General features: G+C 38.5%; 3 protein-coding genes and 1 pseudogene across 3 annotated transcripts; 1 reads left to right on the top strand and 3 right to left on the bottom strand.

Moving 5' to 3' along the window:
* Positions 1 to 707: 707 nt before the first annotated feature.
* On the bottom strand, positions 708 to 3,633 carry LOC110753064 (laccase-15-like). The gene is made up of 5 exons (XM_088255375.1): positions 3,102 to 3,633; positions 2,754 to 2,905; positions 2,424 to 2,668; positions 1,268 to 2,341; positions 708 to 1,160 (listed from the first exon to the last, which is right to left on the bottom strand). The coding sequence occupies exons 1-5, from the start codon at positions 3,201 to 3,203 to the stop codon at positions 1,030 to 1,032; spliced, it is 1,704 nt and encodes a 567-aa protein (XP_088111501.1). The 5' UTR covers positions 3,204 to 3,633; the 3' UTR covers positions 708 to 1,029.
* Positions 3,634 to 5,157: 1,524 nt separating this feature from the next.
* LOC110744519 (uncharacterized) lies at positions 5,158 to 7,830 on the bottom strand (annotated as a pseudogene).
* A 726-nt stretch (positions 7,831 to 8,556) lies between these two features.
* On the bottom strand, positions 8,557 to 10,836 carry APX2 (ascorbate peroxidase 2). The gene is made up of 9 exons (XM_021944511.2): positions 10,577 to 10,836; positions 10,296 to 10,470; positions 10,125 to 10,190; positions 9,616 to 9,664; positions 9,450 to 9,532; positions 9,272 to 9,351; positions 9,082 to 9,184; positions 8,901 to 8,959; positions 8,557 to 8,799 (listed from the first exon to the last, which is right to left on the bottom strand). Exons 1-9 carry the CDS (start codon positions 10,693 to 10,695, stop codon positions 8,781 to 8,783), a joined length of 753 nt encoding a protein of 250 aa, XP_021800203.1. The 5' UTR covers positions 10,696 to 10,836; the 3' UTR covers positions 8,557 to 8,780.
* Positions 10,837 to 12,137: 1,301 nt separating this feature from the next.
* Positions 12,138 to 17,762, top strand: LOC110744512 (uncharacterized). The gene is made up of 14 exons (XM_021944507.2): positions 12,138 to 12,289; positions 12,434 to 12,533; positions 12,858 to 12,985; positions 13,071 to 13,212; positions 13,366 to 13,475; positions 13,758 to 13,841; positions 13,920 to 13,968; positions 14,061 to 14,152; positions 14,313 to 14,451; positions 14,670 to 14,743; positions 14,823 to 15,703; positions 16,007 to 16,117; positions 16,215 to 17,233; positions 17,599 to 17,762. Exons 2-13 carry the CDS (start codon positions 12,441 to 12,443, stop codon positions 16,745 to 16,747), a joined length of 2,436 nt encoding a protein of 811 aa, XP_021800199.2. The 5' UTR covers positions 12,138 to 12,289; positions 12,434 to 12,440; the 3' UTR covers positions 16,748 to 17,233; positions 17,599 to 17,762.
* Positions 17,763 to 18,084: the final 322 nt, after the last annotated feature.

Genomic DNA, 18,084 nt, shown 5'->3' with positions numbered 1-18,084 from the left:
TTCATGGAATCACTTTTCCAGGAAGAAGTCGAGTCATAGGACCAATTTTTGGTGGAATTAGAAAGGGACTGCCTCCTCACTAAAATCTTGGAGGTAATCAACGATCTTACTACAATCTTGGAGGTAATCAACGATCTTACTGCAGTGTCAGAGAAATTTGATATGTCTTTTGTGGTTCGACCCAAGAAGAAAAAGAATTTGGACGTCGTCAAAATATTGGATTGGCAGGTTTGTTTTCTTAAACTTATGACGAATTATTTCTAGAAAACTTATGAATTGGACGTCGAAATGAGTACCTATGTGGCAAAAGTCCAAATCCGTATGCTACCCCACACAACAAATGATAATGAGGTAAAGTTGGAACTTTGTATCTCAAACTAATATTTGATATATTTGTGCCATTTTTCAGTTTTTGAGTGTTGCATATTCCAACTAATAAGCTGGTCTGATTTTCATTCGGCTGGAAGAAACACGAGTAGCTTATGGTTCCTGCTTGAAGTGGATGCTTCTGTAGGTGTAATTCCCACAAACACAAGAACAAACCAAAGCTGGGCCACTATTCTCATTGTCATTGGATTTTTTGTATATTGCAGCAACATTATCAGGATTAGTAGTTTTCCAGGACTATCATACAGGTTTTGGTGTCATTGAATTTTTTGTATATTGCAGCAACATTATCAGGATTAGTAGTTTTCCACGACTATCATACAAGTTTTGGGATCAACTTAGGGGAAACAGGATTACAAGATAGAGAAGCACTGAGTGTAGAGTTTGAAATATTACAAATACATGCTAATATGAAACATTTTGGTGATATTTCAGACAGGATTACAGACATTTGCAGCTCTAGCAAGCAAATAATAATCTCACTTCTTTTGGAACATATTAAAATTTTATGACATATATAATATCCTGGCCAGTCCAAAGGGTAGTACAATGGTAGAAAGGAAGGACTGCATTACATGGCCCAATTTATTGCCATCCCACCCATGAACATATATACAGCCGGACAGAGCTTTATAGAAATTATTAGCATGGAGGCATTCCTGGTGGCGGAGCTAAAATTTGAGCTCCTAGACCCTTTCCATTTTTCACAATGAACGTCACGTCCATGCCCCATGACATATGCCGATCCAGATGACAGTGCATAAACCAAACTCCTATGATCAACCAAAAAGTCATTGACATCACATGATCAGCATCATCCATTATCATTCATCATAACTTGATTAATTCAGAAGTTAACCAAACCAGAGGAACGTCTTACCAGGATTGTCTGCCTTGAATCTAATGGCAGTCCAGCCATTTACAGGGACAGCGATGGTGTTTTGAAGAGGTGGGTCAACAAGATTATATTTCAAAGGGTCCTTATCCTCGTCAAAATTCCCAAGTCCCCATCCAACAACATAGAAACTGAATCCATGGAGATGCATTGGGTGGTCATCCCCTGCAACCAAATTTGTCCCCTGAAACACAATCTCCACCGTCGCGTTGTACTCCAGTATCTTCACTTCCGTCCCCTGTTTCGGGGTCTGTAAGTACAATGGCAAGTCCTGAGCAGTAAAATTAAACAGAAAAGGTGGGAAATTCGGAAATCGAGTTCCAAATGCCCCATTGACATGGTAATAGTAAGCCTGCAATATGTCAATGCTGGGGTCGACAAAGCTAATGTTGTTGACGCTAGCGGCCAGACGTGTCCCATTAGGCCCTGCACATGAATTATTTAGGCATGGTAGTGTGTTGATAGAAAGTGTGTAAAACAATGGAGTTGTTATGTTGCGCGGCACGTCAACGGGGTGGTTTTTATCAGCTAGACTTCTGAGACTACCAGTAAAATGAACCGATGCTTTGGTGTCGTTATGGGAAGGAAGATTAGGCAAGGAAGGGGTTGAAGTTGAGGTATAATTTCCATTGTATTGTAGTATGGCGGTGGTGGTTGTGTTGTCATAAACAATCCCAGCCCCACCAACGTAGGCTTTAGCAGCAATGTAGTAGTGGTTGGGGCTCTGGTCAGCAGTGAACAAGAGGTCAATGGTTTGGCCGGGTGATATTGTGACATAATCTGATGAAAATGGCTTGGTGTAGCTAGCATCTGAGCCCACAACCGTGACCTTGTGATTGGCAATCGAGAAAAACAGAATCTCTTGCACAGCTGAATTGATTAGCCTTAGCAGGTAGGTCTTCCCATAATCAACCATCAGCTTGACTGTGTCTGGTTTTGAGCAAGGATAAAGATCGCCAGGTTGACCATTGATGAGGAAAGCATTGGAAATGTTAGGGTCCCCTCCACTTTGAATAGTTTCATTATAAAGCTGTCCTATATCTTCCTTCCACCACTCCCCTACAATTTTCAAGTCAATTTGTTGAACATGTATATATCCAATAACATTATATTATTGTCGAATTAATTTTGCATTACGTACCTAAAATGATTGGAAATTCTGCATGAGGCTTGGGGAAAGGGTAAGTGGCTCCTTTCTTGGGGTAGATGACTATAGCGCCGTGGACGGTGGCTCGATCCCACTCACTATGAGCATGCCACCATAGCGTGCCTTCCTCTGAGGAAAATATGATAGTTTGGGTAAACCTGCCTCCTGGTTGGATTGGGCACTGCGTGATATAATCAGGACCGTCCGACCATGGATTCCTTGGTTGCTTAGCTCCATGCCTGAAATGAAATCCTTTAATTATATATCACAAGTCACAATTACATAAAAATAATATATTTAAATAAATAAATAAATGAATATTACCAGTGGATAGTAATGTTACGATTGCCCTTGTTATAGACATCGACGATGATAGTATCTCCCGTACGAGCATACAGTGTTGGTCCAGGAAACTGACCGTTTACGGTCAATATGTTTTTTGTGCTACACAGTCTTTTGTATGGAGTTTCTTCCACCTACAATATTTACAAAGATATCCTTCATGAGTTTTGTTTATTTCAAGCTCTGAATCAATTAACATGATCATATCTACATAACCATGCATGCATGCATGCAATTGATACATTCACACACACACACCAATATAAAATATCAGAGGAGTTAATTAATCAATTAGTAATTAAGATGATATAATACTATACTAATAATTACCACAAAAGTATAACGAGGCCAAGCTTGGCAATGGAAGATGCCAACACACAATAACGTCAAGCCTAAAAGTTGCAAGCTAATTAAAATCTTCATGGCCAACATGAGTCTTTCTCTTCTAGCTAGTGATGATAGTACTTGATCTTTTTTCTCTGACTACAGCTAGCTGATGCAGTTCAGATGAGTTCAGGAGGCATATTCCATAATGCCATGCCACCTATATATATATACACAGAGAGAGAGAGAGAGAGAGAGAAACACGAGGCAACAAACAATTAGACGTAATCGAAAATTTGCTGGTGAAGGTACCCTAAAGCATTTCAGTCATTGCAAGTTGAGACTTGCAGAAATTCGCTGAATTTAAGGCTAAGCTAGTTTGCTCTTGGCTGTTTCTTTATTGGTATTAACATGTTCAGTGAGAGTTACCAAGCTACCATATTCGATGAATATTACTCATCGCTTTTCCTTTCACTCCCTAACCTTCCTTCTTATATATTCTCATTCATTCCAGTCACAGATGAATGAATTTTCCACTGACCATCAATTAATCTTGGATATTATAATCATTATAACAACTAATTAATCTTGGATTATAATCATCATCAATTAATAAGCGAGACTAGAGTAGGTTTTTTTAACATTTACGAGCTCAAATATGTAAATGTATATATGCCTGCAGGCTGCAGCCATTCTAGATATGTATATTGAATTCATTCCCCCACCCCACCCCAGTCTCCATCCAACGGCCCAGAGCCAGCTCAAATAGGGATACCTAATCCAACACAATTAAGAAAGAGGAAGGACCACTTTATAAACAAACTATCTGATCAACGGTAGCAGTTAATTCAGACCTCACCAGCAAAATTCCAACATATCCTGGACAAATGGGTACGTTTTGGTGTTCCTATTCATTTGCTTTACTCTTAATATTAATTAATTAATTAATTAATGTTAACAGTATTTTAATGCCTGAGTTGAGGCTTCATTACGGTACGTAACACTTTTAGGAAACCAGTAACAATCAATAGATTTATTTATCCTAGTACATCACATTGCACGATTTACTTTGCTTCTACTTTTCTATTTCTGGTGCCTAATGGATAAAATATCCTAGTACTAGTACCTGATAATGAAATTTGAGCAACAACCCAAAACCAAACAGTTTGGTTTTAGCCTCTGTATAATATTAATAGCATGTGAATCTTTTTACCAGCCTCTCCCGGGAAGAAAGCTCTGGTATTAAATAAAAAACACGATTATCACATCACATCACATGTGATAAGATAATGATAAAGCTCTGGTCCATTGAATTCTTCTCAATTTGGGATCAAAGACAAACAACAACAAGGCCATTGTTGCGGGTTATTGGGTTAGGTAACCAACCAAAACACACACCACCCCACCACTTTGGTCCAATGGCTGTGAGATCAACATCTTACACAATAAGGTCAAGGGAACTCACTCCTGCCTGGACGTGGCCGCCGCGGCTCTTGCATTTTGGTCTTATATATATCATTCACATGTCACACCCTCAACTTTCAATTTAACCGTCACACATTATTATAACATGTGTGAATTAGTAACAACACAACATAATTTACCTGTCACACGTTAAATATGTGTGAATTAGTAACATAACATGACTAAGTGACCGTCACACGTATGTAATATGCCAAGAATTAAGAAATGGGGCCTATTATATGACATATATACGGGAACTATATATTAGTTTGATTTACGGTTCTTTTTTCAGTGTTTTAGAACACACCTATTTCCTAACACACAGTTGCATTCAACGGTCATTGGTTTGTCACTGACTCGCTAGAAAGATGTTCCTCCGTCTGCTAATGTTCACAAAGAAACATTAGCTTTGCATAATCAAATTTTAGCATTGTTAATGTTCAAAAAGAAACAAAAAAGAAAAAAAGAGTAACTTATACAATATCGCTCAAACTCCAGTTATTATCCCTAACCTATTTTTCTCATCCCTTGTATCCACATATAACATATTGCGTCTAAAAATATACATTAAGTTAGCGATGCCTATGAATCAATCTCTTCAAGCTCCACATGACGTCCACAATCTGAAACAGATGAGGACGAAGATTCGACATTCTTTCCTTTGCCATCCGAAGATGCTGATGGACCCGTGTCCATGCTTTCCTTCAGTTTTAGCTTCTGTAAAGTTTGGAGCTGATTCTGCAGGATCTGTAGAAGAAAAGTAGTTATTCAGAAGCAAAGCACAATGAAATGGCGGGCAGCGACCACAAGATCACAGCATAAGTGATTATCTTTTGTTCAAATTATGTTTCGCAACAAACAATCAATAGTACCTCGATCTGGTGTTGGAGAAATTTTTTCTGGGCCTCCAGTTGAGAAGCTGTTATATTCGGATCGCCGCCACTCTCCCCATTGGCCGCATTGGCTCCAGGAACCTCAAATGGGACAAACATGTAATGTGGAAATTGAGGGGAGGACAAGTTTGAAGATCCACCAGGAGTTGCAAGCTGTGGGTGCGATACTCCACTAGATTCAGTATTAGCGGAGTCGGTCATTTGTCTTTGTACCTGAGGAAGTGCCACTGTGCCACATGTCCAGGAGACCTGCATACAACAGGACATTCTGTAAGGCTCTGCTTTGCAGCATTCTATGCAGTGCCACATATCCAAAGTATAAACACATGCACACTCTAACAGGCATGCAAATACCTAAAACCTAGGAACAAACAAAAATGCCAAAGGGACAATATGAGCACTCAACAATATAAAAAGCAAACAGTTCACTAGGATAAAGGTACCGTACCATACTAGTCTGTTTGCAGATGGATATACATGAGACTTCTCATATATCGATGCTGCAGCAGCAGCAGCTCGGAGTCTGGCTTTATGTTGACTGAGATTATCACCAGCAACTCCACCACCTTGAGCTGTTGTGCCTGTCCCTATTCCCAATTAAAATCATAATCACCTCACCAAAGCTTTATAATGAATGAATGAACCACTATGTCTTACTAAAAGTCCCATTTGAAACCACAGTACTAAAAACTGCAGTTTATTGGTGCCTTCCTTTTTCTCTTCCTTTAGTAATGATCCTTCATGTATGAAGAAAAAGGAAATGTATGTTTAAAAGCTACAAAGTTAAGATCCCCTAACACCAAATATCAGACCTTATGGTTGTCACACAGCAACTAAAAGCTACACACAAACTGCAAACCTCAGAAGTTTACCCTGTTGATGACCATCGACCGTGATCCCCTATGCCCTCCAGCTGTACCTGCCCCATTTTTTAAGTGTTGCTAGTATAAAAAGTAATGTCAAAACCGTTTAGTAAATTTTAATATAAAACTAGTGTAACTGTGGATAATGACTAAAATGGACATGATGTTGAAAGTATTATGTGCTAACCATGTGGTGGTGGGAGAGGGGGGGTATTGGTGGTGGTGATCAGCGGAGGTGGAGGTGGTGGAGGTGAAAATAAAGGTGAAGGTGGGTGGTGGTGGAGGAGGTGGTGGTGATGGCAGATGTCATTTTAGAAATTAATGATGGTATTATGGGAATTGAAAAAAATTCATTAAAAGCTCTTATCTGCTTCTTGTGAAAGCAGTGTTGAAAAGCAACCTAGATGTTGCTTTTAAAAGCTGATGTCAGAATGTCATTGCTTTTAAAGTAATCAGGATATTTTATTTTGACCAAACACCTTAAAGTGCTTAACTTTAAAGTGAAGCAATTTTTGGCGATAAAAAGCCATCCCAAAAATGTAGGATGATACCTTAAACCTCAAGAAATCATTCATCCTTCAAGATAGAGTTTACAAATCATTCATCCTTCAAGATAGAGTTTACAGAAACTCACACTTTTGGTTTAAACGAATTTTAATTGTATCCATGTTACACATATTGATGAAAACGATGAAGTTTTTTCATTTTTGGGATTCTTTATATATGTGTGAGTATTTATGACAGACGATTCCTAAATTTGTGAAATCAAATGACATTTGGTTCTCTGGAAAGTTATGGCATGTTGAGCTTAGAACTTGGAGCATCCATAGTGGGGAGGTGTAAATTCGGAGGTGTAAAACCACTTTTACATCTCCTTTACACCTTTGAGAGATGCAAATTTCATTTTTGCTCCAATGAGTTGGATGCAAATTCAAAGATGTAAATCCGATTTTCTTGTATTAATTCATTTTTTGTGTTAATTTTTTTTTAATGTTAATATTTTTGTGTTAATTTTGTGTGTGTTAGGTTTAATTATTTTTTCTAAACAAATCGACGTAAAATTTTTAAAATTCTGATAAGATATAATTTCATTCAATATGATGTAAATAAAATTAATCTGAACCGTAGCGACGGATATGAATTTATTCTTCACCATTGATCAGTGTAATTGTTAGTTTCATATTTCAATTTGAATGAAATATGGCCATACATTAGAGAGTTGTTGGAGAAGAACTTTGTACATTTGCATCATTTTAATAACTTCCCTGTTTTAATAAATCTCAGCCACGCCCTACCTAGGTCCACCATTTTAATAAGTTCCCCATCTTTTAGGCAGCTTTCCGATCTCCTCTCTTGACATTTTTGTTATGGGACCCACTTGGCTGGGTGTAAAATTAGATGTACATTTGCATCTTTTCCCATCTCATGATTGTGATGTACATTTACAACCATATACACCTCCCTATTGCAGGACATTCCGGCAACCAAATATGTATATTTGACATACACCGCCATATACACCTTACCATTGTGGATGCTCTTAAAATGGTGCACCTAAAGATAAGAATTAAGTTCTGTATTATATTTTGTTTATTAAGTTTTATTTTGAAATTTTGTTCTTCTGTTAATCTACCAAGCTTAAGTCTTTACCCACTAATTTTAACAGGCAATTTCTTTTCTTAGACTAAAATTTTCATCTGAAAACAGAGAGCAGTCGTTGCGAAAGCCTTTGATTGTTTTTGGAGGTAATTGATGGATGATCCGGGTCGGGTTGATGGATGTTATGTATCTAGATTACTTATTTCAAAAGTTTCTTGATTGAGCTACATCAGCAATTGTAGTTTCCGAGTCCAACAACAAAATCATCATGCGTTTGCTAGTTCCATTTGATGAAGTTTGTCATCCATCTTTCCTTTCTGAATTGTCTTCTATTGTTTCGATTTTAAAGTATGCATTCTTATATTCTATATTGTTTATCTTCAGCCCTATCTATTTTTGTAATCAGCATGAACAATTTTGCAAGAAAGTCTTCTGGTTACTCTCTCTCTCTCTCTCTCTCTCTCTCTCTCTAGATGGTGAATTATCTTGCAATTACTTTAGAGTTAGCATTTCTTGTAAAAATGCAGACAACAATGACCCAACACCGTTGGATTAATCTAACCATTTCCAAGTAAGATACAAATATGCAGACAGCATTTTATATCTAACCATGTAAGATAAAATAACCCATAGAAATAAATATTACATAAGCAAGCAGCATATAATTAATGGTAATATGTGGATCATTATGATAAACACAAGTTTAAGTCATATTATTACCACACTCACCAACAGTCACAAAGGCTTATTGGATATAGCCAGAAAACCACACACCAACAACTAATACAATTTACAAGCATATATTCAGCCTGGTCTGGAAGAATTAACATCACACAAGCCATCGCTGCCTTATTTACAATCCCCCTTTACTCGGCATCAGCAAATCTGGAAAAATAAACAAAAAAACATTGGCATGTTACAATGTGAGCAACTATGGAGAATAATGGAAGGAAAGCAATAAAAAGTGAGGTGTTTTTCAATCTCACCCAAGCTCTGAGAGTTTCAAATGTGCTTCAGCATAATCCGCAAAGAAAGCGTCCTCGTCCTAGTTAAAGCAAAATCACCGCAACCGAAAACGGGATCAAATTAACATCAAGATATAAAAAGGGTATAGCTAAGCTATAATTTAGTGATCATATGAAGTATAAAGCACAATCAGATACAAACCGAGGCATAGGTCTCAACAAGAGGACGAAAGACAGGATCCTCCAGAAGAGCCTTGTCTGATGGCAGCTGGATAAGGCCTTCTTTCTCTCCACTAAGAAGTTCCCTGTTTGGGAAACAAATCATATTAACTATCTAGAAAGTGGTATAAATTCAAGAGTGTTATTATTGAGGAAGATGAATAGGTCTTTACTTGAAATAGGAGTTGTCAAAAATGAGAGGGTTGGTTGTCCAGGGTCCCTCAAATCCAGAACGTTCCTTGTGGCACCTACCCTGAAAACAAAATTCCCAAACACACAATATTTAAAATGCTAAACTCTACCAGTAAATGAAACAAATAGAAGAGTTTTGATGGTCTTGCATGAACTGACCAATGTGTGTCCACCGGATAATGCAACAATATCCTTGTCACTAAGACCCATGTGACCAAAGACATCCCTCAAATGATCCGTACCTAAAAGGAACAACACAAAGAAAAATTAAGCACATTCATCTTACAACCATACACTAGTTGCAAAGATCTAGCAGCTAACTGACCTTTGGAGGCATCCGGCAAGCGACCTTCTGGTGGCGGTTCTTGTTTGTCCTGAAATTAGTACATGATTTGAGCCAATGAGTACAAGTTTAAAATAAGATCACATTTTAAAACAATCTTGCCATGCCTGCGTTGTTTGAGAGCCAAGAAAGGCACTCTAAACAATCAATATCATCACATATTGTATTGTCAATGTCAATAACCTAAAAAACCACCAAATCAATCAAGTTTCATTAGACCAAGCTATTTGTTCCTATATAATTTTCAATTATTCGACAACACAAGGCTAATTTTTTTTTAAAAGGACAAACAAATGTGAACTACATGTACTATGGGAAATAGGTTTTGGGCATATAATAAAGGAAACTTCGAGACAAATCATAGTATGACATGCGTGTATAAACTTTCAATTTATATAATTTTAATGAGTTACTTTTGCGTACGTTTTGTATTGTGATTTGAATGACAAGAAATGAGCCAGTAATTGAAAATAAGCCAAGAAGGCACTCACCGGTCTACCAGGGTGGAAAGGAACATCAGGCCCCCCTGTAATTTCCACAGCAACAACTCCGGCCAACTTCAGAACACAATCAAATAAAAACTCACAACATCAATCTACAAATTCAAACTAAAAACCAAAACCAAAACCCAAGCCAAATATTATCAACAAATATCTATATACCTGGTAGAAATCTGCGTATGAGAGAATCGGAAACTTCTCCTTGATCGGCTCCAAAAGCCTGACCGCAATATCCAGGCCATTGTTTGCTTCATGAGCAAGCTCCTCCGGGTGCCTGATGGTCCCGAACGGCCCTCCTGTCTTGCTTTGCACGTCGAAGGTACCAGCCGAGTGCCATCTGCGATCATCACCAAACATCAAACACAAAGCAAACACCAATCGTTACCAACAGATGGAGCTCTCAGATCATGAAGTATATAGCAGGGAGAGTTCTTGATTCTTACGCTAATCGGAGAATTATAGGAGCGCAGTGCTTCTCAGCGATGTGCCCTCGGAGCTTTCTCTTGGATTTATCTACTGCCTTCTGATATTCCTCGCTCACAGTCGGGTAGCATTTCGCCATGGCGACAATTGATCTGTTCCACCCTCTGTTTGGGTAGTGAGAAAATTAATATATGAAATTGAAGAGAAGGAAAAGTTTTTCCTTACACGATCGAAGTTGCTAGAAACAGTTGAAGCTTGCTTGAAATGGTCGAAGTTATCAGTACAAACTGCCAGAGCACAGAAGCAGGGGAAATTGTATATATAGGAAGCGTATTCTGTTTCGGGACGAAGGTTCTAGCGCTCTCGTTTTAGTCTTCGGGTGCTAAACGTACGGCTAGGATCGTGCTTCGTCAGCGATGTGGGGTTGCGATGCTGTGTGCTTAATGAGCGGGAAATGGGACTTGGAATTGTAGAGCCACGTGTCAGACGGAGAGTGGTGCATGGTTGACTTGATGGGGCTTCTTCTGTTCAATCGCGTGGGTTGCTATGCGTAGGTGTAATGTGTGACTAGAATTGGATGGATCATTTTAGCGAGTTCTAGAGACCCTTGTATTTAATTTCTGACCAAAAGAAAAGGAGAAATATTTAACAAATGGCTTAAATTATATCTCTAAAATTGTAAACTAAACTAATAAAAATAAATAATAATAGCAGTTTTATAATTATCTTGAAATGCAAATGTGGGTCAGGAGAAATTATTAGGTAGTACTGTATTATCACATGGCATTTGTGAGACGATAATACAGACGAATAATAGGATGATACTTGGACCTCAATTATTAAGGAGAGAATAACTAAACCATGAGATGTGGTGTGGTGGTAGCTCATCTCATTCCTTAACCATGTGGTTGGGGGTTCGATCCCCGTCCATGGGAATGGAGCGCATTTCGTGGCCAGCTGTTTACCTCCTTTGGATAGCTCCCGCGGCGAAAGGGATTAGTCACTACTGTCGGCGGTGGACACCCTTAGATCTCATCCAAAAAAAAAAGAATAACTAATGTTATATGTCAACGGACGTTAAGTCATCCGAAACTCTTTTCGCCCGTACTACCAGTTAGCAAATGCCATGTGGTTAGGACAGTATGCCCAACCCGGCCCATTGCACCTGAGTTGTTCGATCAATTTTCGCCCATACTACCAGTTAGCAAATGCCATGTGGTTAGGACAGTATGCCCGACCCACCCCATTGCACCTGAATTGTTCGATCATCTTTCTCATACATTAGACTAGTTTAGAATGTTGCTCTAGTGAAAAAAAGAAAAAGAAAAAAGAAGCCCCATATAAAGCAATTTTAATTGTGGGCTCGAAACCCAACATGTGATACATATCCAAAAGCCAAGCGAAGCCCAAAACTGATCCAATATTTTCAGTCAAAGCCCAGCTCAGAAACAATTGGTTGTTCGCGGTTAGGGCAAACATGTATAAACGCGTGGTGGTATTGAAATTAGCGCGAAGTCCAAGGGCGTTAGGTGACACGTCATAAAGTCCCAGTGACACAGGTCATGAGACGCGCAAAAAGGCCACCAAAAAACGCTCGTTTCCACTTTGGCCTACGCATCCAAACCCTCAAGCCTTGTTTTTCTTTCTCTCTCTATTTCGTCGTGCTTTATCCTATCCAGGGTTTCATCTCCACACTCTATTCGGTGCTTCTCTCTCCTCCTCCATCGCACACTGTAAGTCATCTCCCGAATACCTCATGAGTAGAGTTGTTTGGATAGTTTTTTAATTATGCATAATACAATTGCAATGCCAATGCGCTATGATTTAGGTCTGCGGGTGCTGAATTTGTAATCGCTGTGGCGTTGTTTGTTTCTCAGGAAAATCATGAGTGACAAGGGAGAAAAAACGTGTCCAATTTGCGCTGAGGAGATGGATTTTACGGATCAGCAGCTGAAGCCGTGCAAATGTGGTTACGAGGTCTGAACGAACCAACACTAGCCTTGTTTACTCGGTCGTTTTGTTTGTTTGTGATTTCTGCTCTTGTGGCCATCATAAATTCATTGTTTCTGCTGCTGCTACCTCTGTGAATGTGACAATGTGTGTAGTTACTCGCCCATTTAAGTGTAAAAACCTTTGATATAGAAAATTGGATAGAAGGATGTGAAAATGTGATGACTTTGTAATTCATATAAATGGGGTAAGCGGTTTTTTTTTGGGGGGGATATTTTTCCATGGTAACTGTTCACATTTTTTGGTATGAGTTTAATCTTTGTGCCCTGCTTGATCCCCATACTGTCACAGGTGTGTGTTTGGTGTTGGCATCACATTATGGAAATGGCAGAGAAGGATGGAAAAGAGGGTCGTTGTCCGGTGTGCCGTACGACTTATGACAAAGAAAAAATTGTCGGAGTGGCAGCAAATTGTCAAAAGTTGGTATAGTTATTGGAGGAGTTTCTTGTTAATGTATAAAATTGTGTGACAAGTTGAGGATTAACTTTTCCCCTCCTTGAACAGGTTGGTGGCTGATATTAATCTGAAGCGGAAACAGAAAAAGCCCAAGGGACCTGAAGCAAAGAAGCAACTTACTGATGTTAGAGTTCTCCAACGGACCCTAGTATATGTGATTGGATTACCTCTTAACCTTGCAAATGAAGACGTGAGTAGCTAGTGTCTTACTGTGTGTCTCATTTTTGTTAGGTATCTAAATGGAACCTAGTGCACAACTAATCTGATGTTTTATGGAACTTATATAAATCTGTACTTTTGTTAATGTGGATTCTGAAATATGTTTTTGTGGGGTTTTTACTAGCTTCTTAAGCGCAGGGAGTATTTTGGCCAGTATGGAAAGGTTTTGAAGGTTTCTGTTTCTCGTACAGCAAATGGGGTTATTCAACAGTCTCCAAACAACGGTTGTTGTGTGTAAGCTGGCTTACTGCTTTTAGTGTCTTAAGTTTAAGCCTGCTTGATGTGGAATGTACAGTATTTGGTTCACATTTTCTTTCGTGCCTATGTTTACTAGTCATTAATGATCCCTATTTTTACGTAATTATATGCCATTTACAATTTTGATTGGGCTATAGCTGTCTTTCAAGGCTGTAAAAGTTTGTCTCTTTATTAGGCAAGGTAGCTGGTTATCAAGGCTATATATTTGTTTTTTGTTTTTTTGGTAATAATGGACCATGATTCCATTCCTTGTATTAGGTATATATCATACACAAAGGAATATGAAGCAGCTCGATGTATTCAATCAGTACACAGTTTTATGTTAGATGGTAAATCCTTGAGGTAAGCCTGCGTTGGTATCTATTAGGATTATAGTGCCTTGATTGCAGTTTTGTGACTCTATGACTTTTGCATTTTCAGGGCATGTTTTGGAACCACAAAGTACTGCCATGCTTGGTTGAAAAATGTAGTAAGTAGTTAACTTATTTCATCTAGGTGAGTTCTTTGCACAAGAAAAACTTAGTTTTGTCATCACTAAGAAGAATTCTTTCACTGGTTCAGCCTTGCAACAATCCAGATTGTTGGTATTTGCATGATTTTGGCTCTCAGGAAGATAGTTTTACCAAGGATGGATTAGTTTCAGCCTTTGAAAGGTATATAAAAGGAGCAATCTCACATGCCTTCTGTGCATTTGAAATTTGCATTAAATGTTTTTTTTTTTTACTGTTTGGGCAATCTCACTTGTGACTTGGCCCTTATCTCTTTGGTAAATATTGTATTGTAGTTTATATCTTAAACTCTACTGTTTCGCAGGAGTAAAGATCATCAAAATATTGGTGTTACAAATAATCTGCATCGGCGTCCGGGGAAAGGTTTACCTCCCCCGATGGATGAGTATAGCAAATGTGAAAGATTGACAGAAGCTAAACCACTTGTTAAACAACCATCAGATGTAAGGCTCTGCACATGTTTTGGTTTATTTGCTTAAGATAGATAATTATACTATAGTGGCAGAAAGGTGCAAGGTATTTTAAAATCAAATGAACGATGATCATTGAGATGGAAGTGTTATAGTAAATAAAATGCATGATTTATGCCGATAAGCTCTGGATGCTATCTATGCAGTGCGCTTCAGTTATGTTTAACCTTTTATTTATCTTCTTTCAACAGATTGCTGGGAATGTGGTTAAGAGTTCTTGTGCAGATTCTGACTTTAGAAGATCTATTCCTGCAAGAGCACCTTGGTATCTAATTTTATGATCTGTGGTTTCATGCTTTGGATTGTGTGTTCGAGAACTAATGTCATCTTGGTTTCTGTATCAGGGTCATGGAAGTCTCCCCTAGTGTGCCCACAGCAACAAATTCTCCAGGTTCCGAAAGGCTGCCCTATCAATATCCTGAGACATCTAATGATCTTCATCCCCTTTCATCCGAAGTTGTTAGGAATGAAAGTTCTACCCGCAATGTAAGACCTATTATATCTGCAGAAGGCTGTAAAGGGCATTTTAATGGTTTGGATCCACTGGTACTGAATGAACAGATTATCAACAATAATGGTCAAGTAGCTGTATCAAATACAACTTCAGAAGCTCTAGTAGATAGAACTTCCATAAAAGACTTAGGTTGTCTATTACCAAACAATGGTATTGGTCGGGGTATTAGAGCAACATCTACTGACTTGACAAGTAACAAAAACATATGTCATCCATCATCAAACTTGTCAAATAAATCCGTTGATAACAAAGGCAATAGCATCGGTGAATTTGATAGGACAGTTGAACCTACCAGTGTGGTACCCAAGATGGGATCAGGCAAGTACTTGGGAGGGTCTGACACCAATAAGCCCAGTATTGACTGCAGTCTTGCTTACGATATAGGAGAGAGTGGCATAATCTCAAATATTTTGGCAATGGACTTGGATGCAACTGAAGGCTCTCTATCTCCGCTTCACAATCTCATTAAGTTGTTGGGTGAAACTGATAAAGATTGCAGTCTCCTGAAAGTACAAAGTTCAAGAAAACTTCTTGATAAAAAGCAGTCCAGGTTCTCATTTGCCCAACAAGAGGACTCTTGCGATAATATATGGCATGCATCAAATGACTACTCTGCATTATCTGATTTGATGGACAAGAAGGATTCCTTTGTAGATCTTGAGTCTAATAAATTTCTCAGGATTCCTTCATATGCGTCTTCTAAAGTTCCAGGTTTGTAACTTTTAATAAGTTATTGTAATGATGTTTTCTCTGTCTCGCTCTTTTTTCACTCCACTTGTTTATTTGTTATTGGGTAAACAGCAGGTAGAATCTGTTTTTTTGTAGTTCATGATTTGTCATTTCTCTTGAATCTTGATCGCAAATTTGCACTAGGCATAGCCTTCTATGGTGCTTTATTGTTGAAAGTTTACCCTCAGTCAGTATCTTTTAGGTTCTCCTTTTTTATGTTAGCATATATGAATCTATAAATTAACTTCTTTTGTCCATTGCTCTGACATTTTCTGACGGTTACAGAAGCTCCTAGTTCAGTCCCGCCAGGATTTTCAGTGCCAAGCAGAGCACCACCTCCAGGGTTTCCATCTCATTTGAGCACCAGGAGGGTGAACCAAGCTTTTGACAGTTCTGGTAAGTTGTCTCTTATGTTGTTTTGTGGGTTTTCTTATGTTGTTTTGTGGGTTTTCTTTTGTAGACTTATTCTAAGAGTACTGCTTGTGCCCTCCAGTGAATCATTTGTTGCAACCATCTTGTATATCGACTGGTAATTCTGACCACACAGGGGATGTTAAGAATAATGGTCAGGCAATTCTGGAAGTTGGTGAAGGAATATTGGCGAGAGGGTTGAGTAGGAGAGGAACTTTATCTCAGTTTAATACTTCTGAGCCTGATGCAAGTCTCCATTTGATGAGGCACCAGCCAACTTCTACACAGCAGAACTTAGGATTTCAAGACCACTTCAGTACTAGGTACTCTTCCCTAAATGATGCACATAGAATTTCTCCACAGCATCCAGATCAATTCCAGCCCAACAATACATCTTCATTTGTACAGTCCAGCACTCAACAATTCAGTGACGTGCATGTGTCAAACAGTCATTGGGCTCAATGGAATGAGGTCAGGAGTGTGAGCGATCTTGGTATATCAGATCTACTGAGAAATGATAGATTGGGATTTACCAACCTCATTCCCTGTTATGAGAATATGAAGTCTCCAGCAGGTTGCTTCAGCCATCTAAACAACAGAGCATTTGAAATGTGAGTTTTTATGTAGCTGGAGTTTCTCTTTCGTGCTTGACTGGGAATCAAGTGTGACTGAGTGGATTGCTCTTTTGATGCTAATTTTCCCTTTTGAAGTAGCTTCACCTTCTGAGTTATATCCATGGTTTATTAGTATCACCTAGTAAGGATCAACCTTTGTCTTTCTCTTTGTTGGAAATTGGTTTTTCTTGAAAAGACGAAGTAATAGGTTCAAGGGTTACTGCATTCTCACAGAATGGGAATTGAGTGAGGGAATTTTATGCATTCATTTGCTAGTGAGAGGCCTCGAGCATCGACATTCCCTGTCTGTGTGGTAAGTGTCAATGCAGTGACTATTAACTCCGTATAGTGGAGGCATATGTTATCGTGGGAGGCCAGTTTTCACACTTTCTTGAGTGGAAAAATATAAGGATATCGATATGCTATGATAGGGGTATGAGGGAACACAGATGCGCCTATACAATACAACCATTCTTCTAAAAGCAAGGTGAGATACATACAACACAGATATTGGAACACATATTGTCTATTTTCTGTATTTACGGTAATCAGAATTTGAATATATACTACTATAGTCAAATCACACAAAATTCATAAATATATAGTAAACTTTTCCTGTACCTATGGCTATATTTAGTCTGTGGAAAGAAGGTTGTATATTAAATATTAATGCATGCATGAGATCTATCCAAATCTATCAAAGAAAATCAGAATACGATCCAAATGTTGGGAAATATCTTTCTCACTGTTGTAAACTTGTCTTGCTTTCTTTATTGTGAACAAATTAAAGTTTGCATAAAGTTCCTTCACTAGTGTAATGAGTTATTTGTTTGTCTTGTTTTCTCTATGCAGGTAGACTTGAAGAAAGTGGTTCTGTCTTGTTTGGTTGACCTAATGGATGCGTCTAATGTTACCCAATATCGACCTCTGTTAATGTTTTAGAACTTTCACCAGTGATCAAGTGTATAATGACAATGAATGAAATGATAAATTGAAAGTCAAGTGGGTGTTAATGACGTTGCTGGATGTTCTTTACGGAACTTGTTTTGGTTGTCCATAGAGGTATGAATTTTTGAAGAAATTAACTGAAAAGGGATGTGAGATTCAATGAGCACACATTTTATGTTTATCATAGGTGCCATTACATGTGCAAAGTTGAAGGAACTTTAAAAATGGCACCATAGCATGCGTTTCCCTGAGGCATTAAAAGTCAGATTAAGCAATTAGGGGTGCATTGTCTTGCATGATGCAGGCCACTGTAGTTCTTCTTTTGGTGAAAGATTGTTTTTAAATTCTCGTGTAGGTTGCTTTTGTAGGGTCGGAACAGGGCTCCGCAGT

The sequence above is a fragment of the Prunus avium genome, chromosome 6 (genome assembly GCF_965620075.1).
Source record: "Prunus avium chromosome 6, drPruAviu1.hap1.1, whole genome shotgun sequence".
NCBI lineage: Eukaryota > Viridiplantae > Streptophyta > Magnoliopsida > Rosales > Rosaceae > Prunus > Prunus avium.
Note: the sequence above shows the minus strand (reverse complement) of the source record. Positions and strands in the feature narration are given on the sequence as shown.

Bases quoted from the DNA above. Each gene is read 5' to 3' on its own strand.
- LOC110753064 (XM_088255375.1), bottom strand. From the start codon at position 3,203: ATGTTGGCCATGAAGATTTTAATTAGCTTGCAACTTTTAGGCTTGACG. The intron at 2,669-2,753 runs GTAATATTCATT...ATTTCATTTCAG, and splicing joins CGTAACATTACTATCCACTG to GCATGGAGCTAAGCAACCAA. The intron at 2,342-2,423 runs GTACGTAATGCA...TGAAAATTGTAG, and splicing joins AGAATTTCCAATCATTTTAG to GGGAGTGGTGGAAGGAAGAT.
- LOC110744512 (XM_021944507.2), top strand. From the start codon at position 12,441: ATGAGTGACAAGGGAGAAAAAACGTGTCCAATTTGCGCTGAGGAGATG. The intron at 12,534-12,857 runs GTCTGAACGAAC...ATACTGTCACAG, and splicing joins CGTGCAAATGTGGTTACGAG to GTGTGTGTTTGGTGTTGGCA. The intron at 13,213-13,365 runs GTGAGTAGCTAG...GGTTTTTACTAG, and splicing joins TTAACCTTGCAAATGAAGAC to CTTCTTAAGCGCAGGGAGTA.
- APX2 (XM_021944511.2), bottom strand. From the start codon at position 10,695: ATGGCGAAATGCTACCCGACTGTGAGCGAGGAATATCAGAAGGCAGTA. The intron at 9,665-10,124 runs GTGAGTGCCTTC...TACTAATTTCAG, and splicing joins CTTTCCACCCTGGTAGACCG to GACAAACAAGAACCGCCACC. The intron at 9,185-9,271 runs GTAAAGACCTAT...TTTCCCAAACAG, and splicing joins TTTGACAACTCCTATTTCAA to GGAACTTCTTAGTGGAGAGA.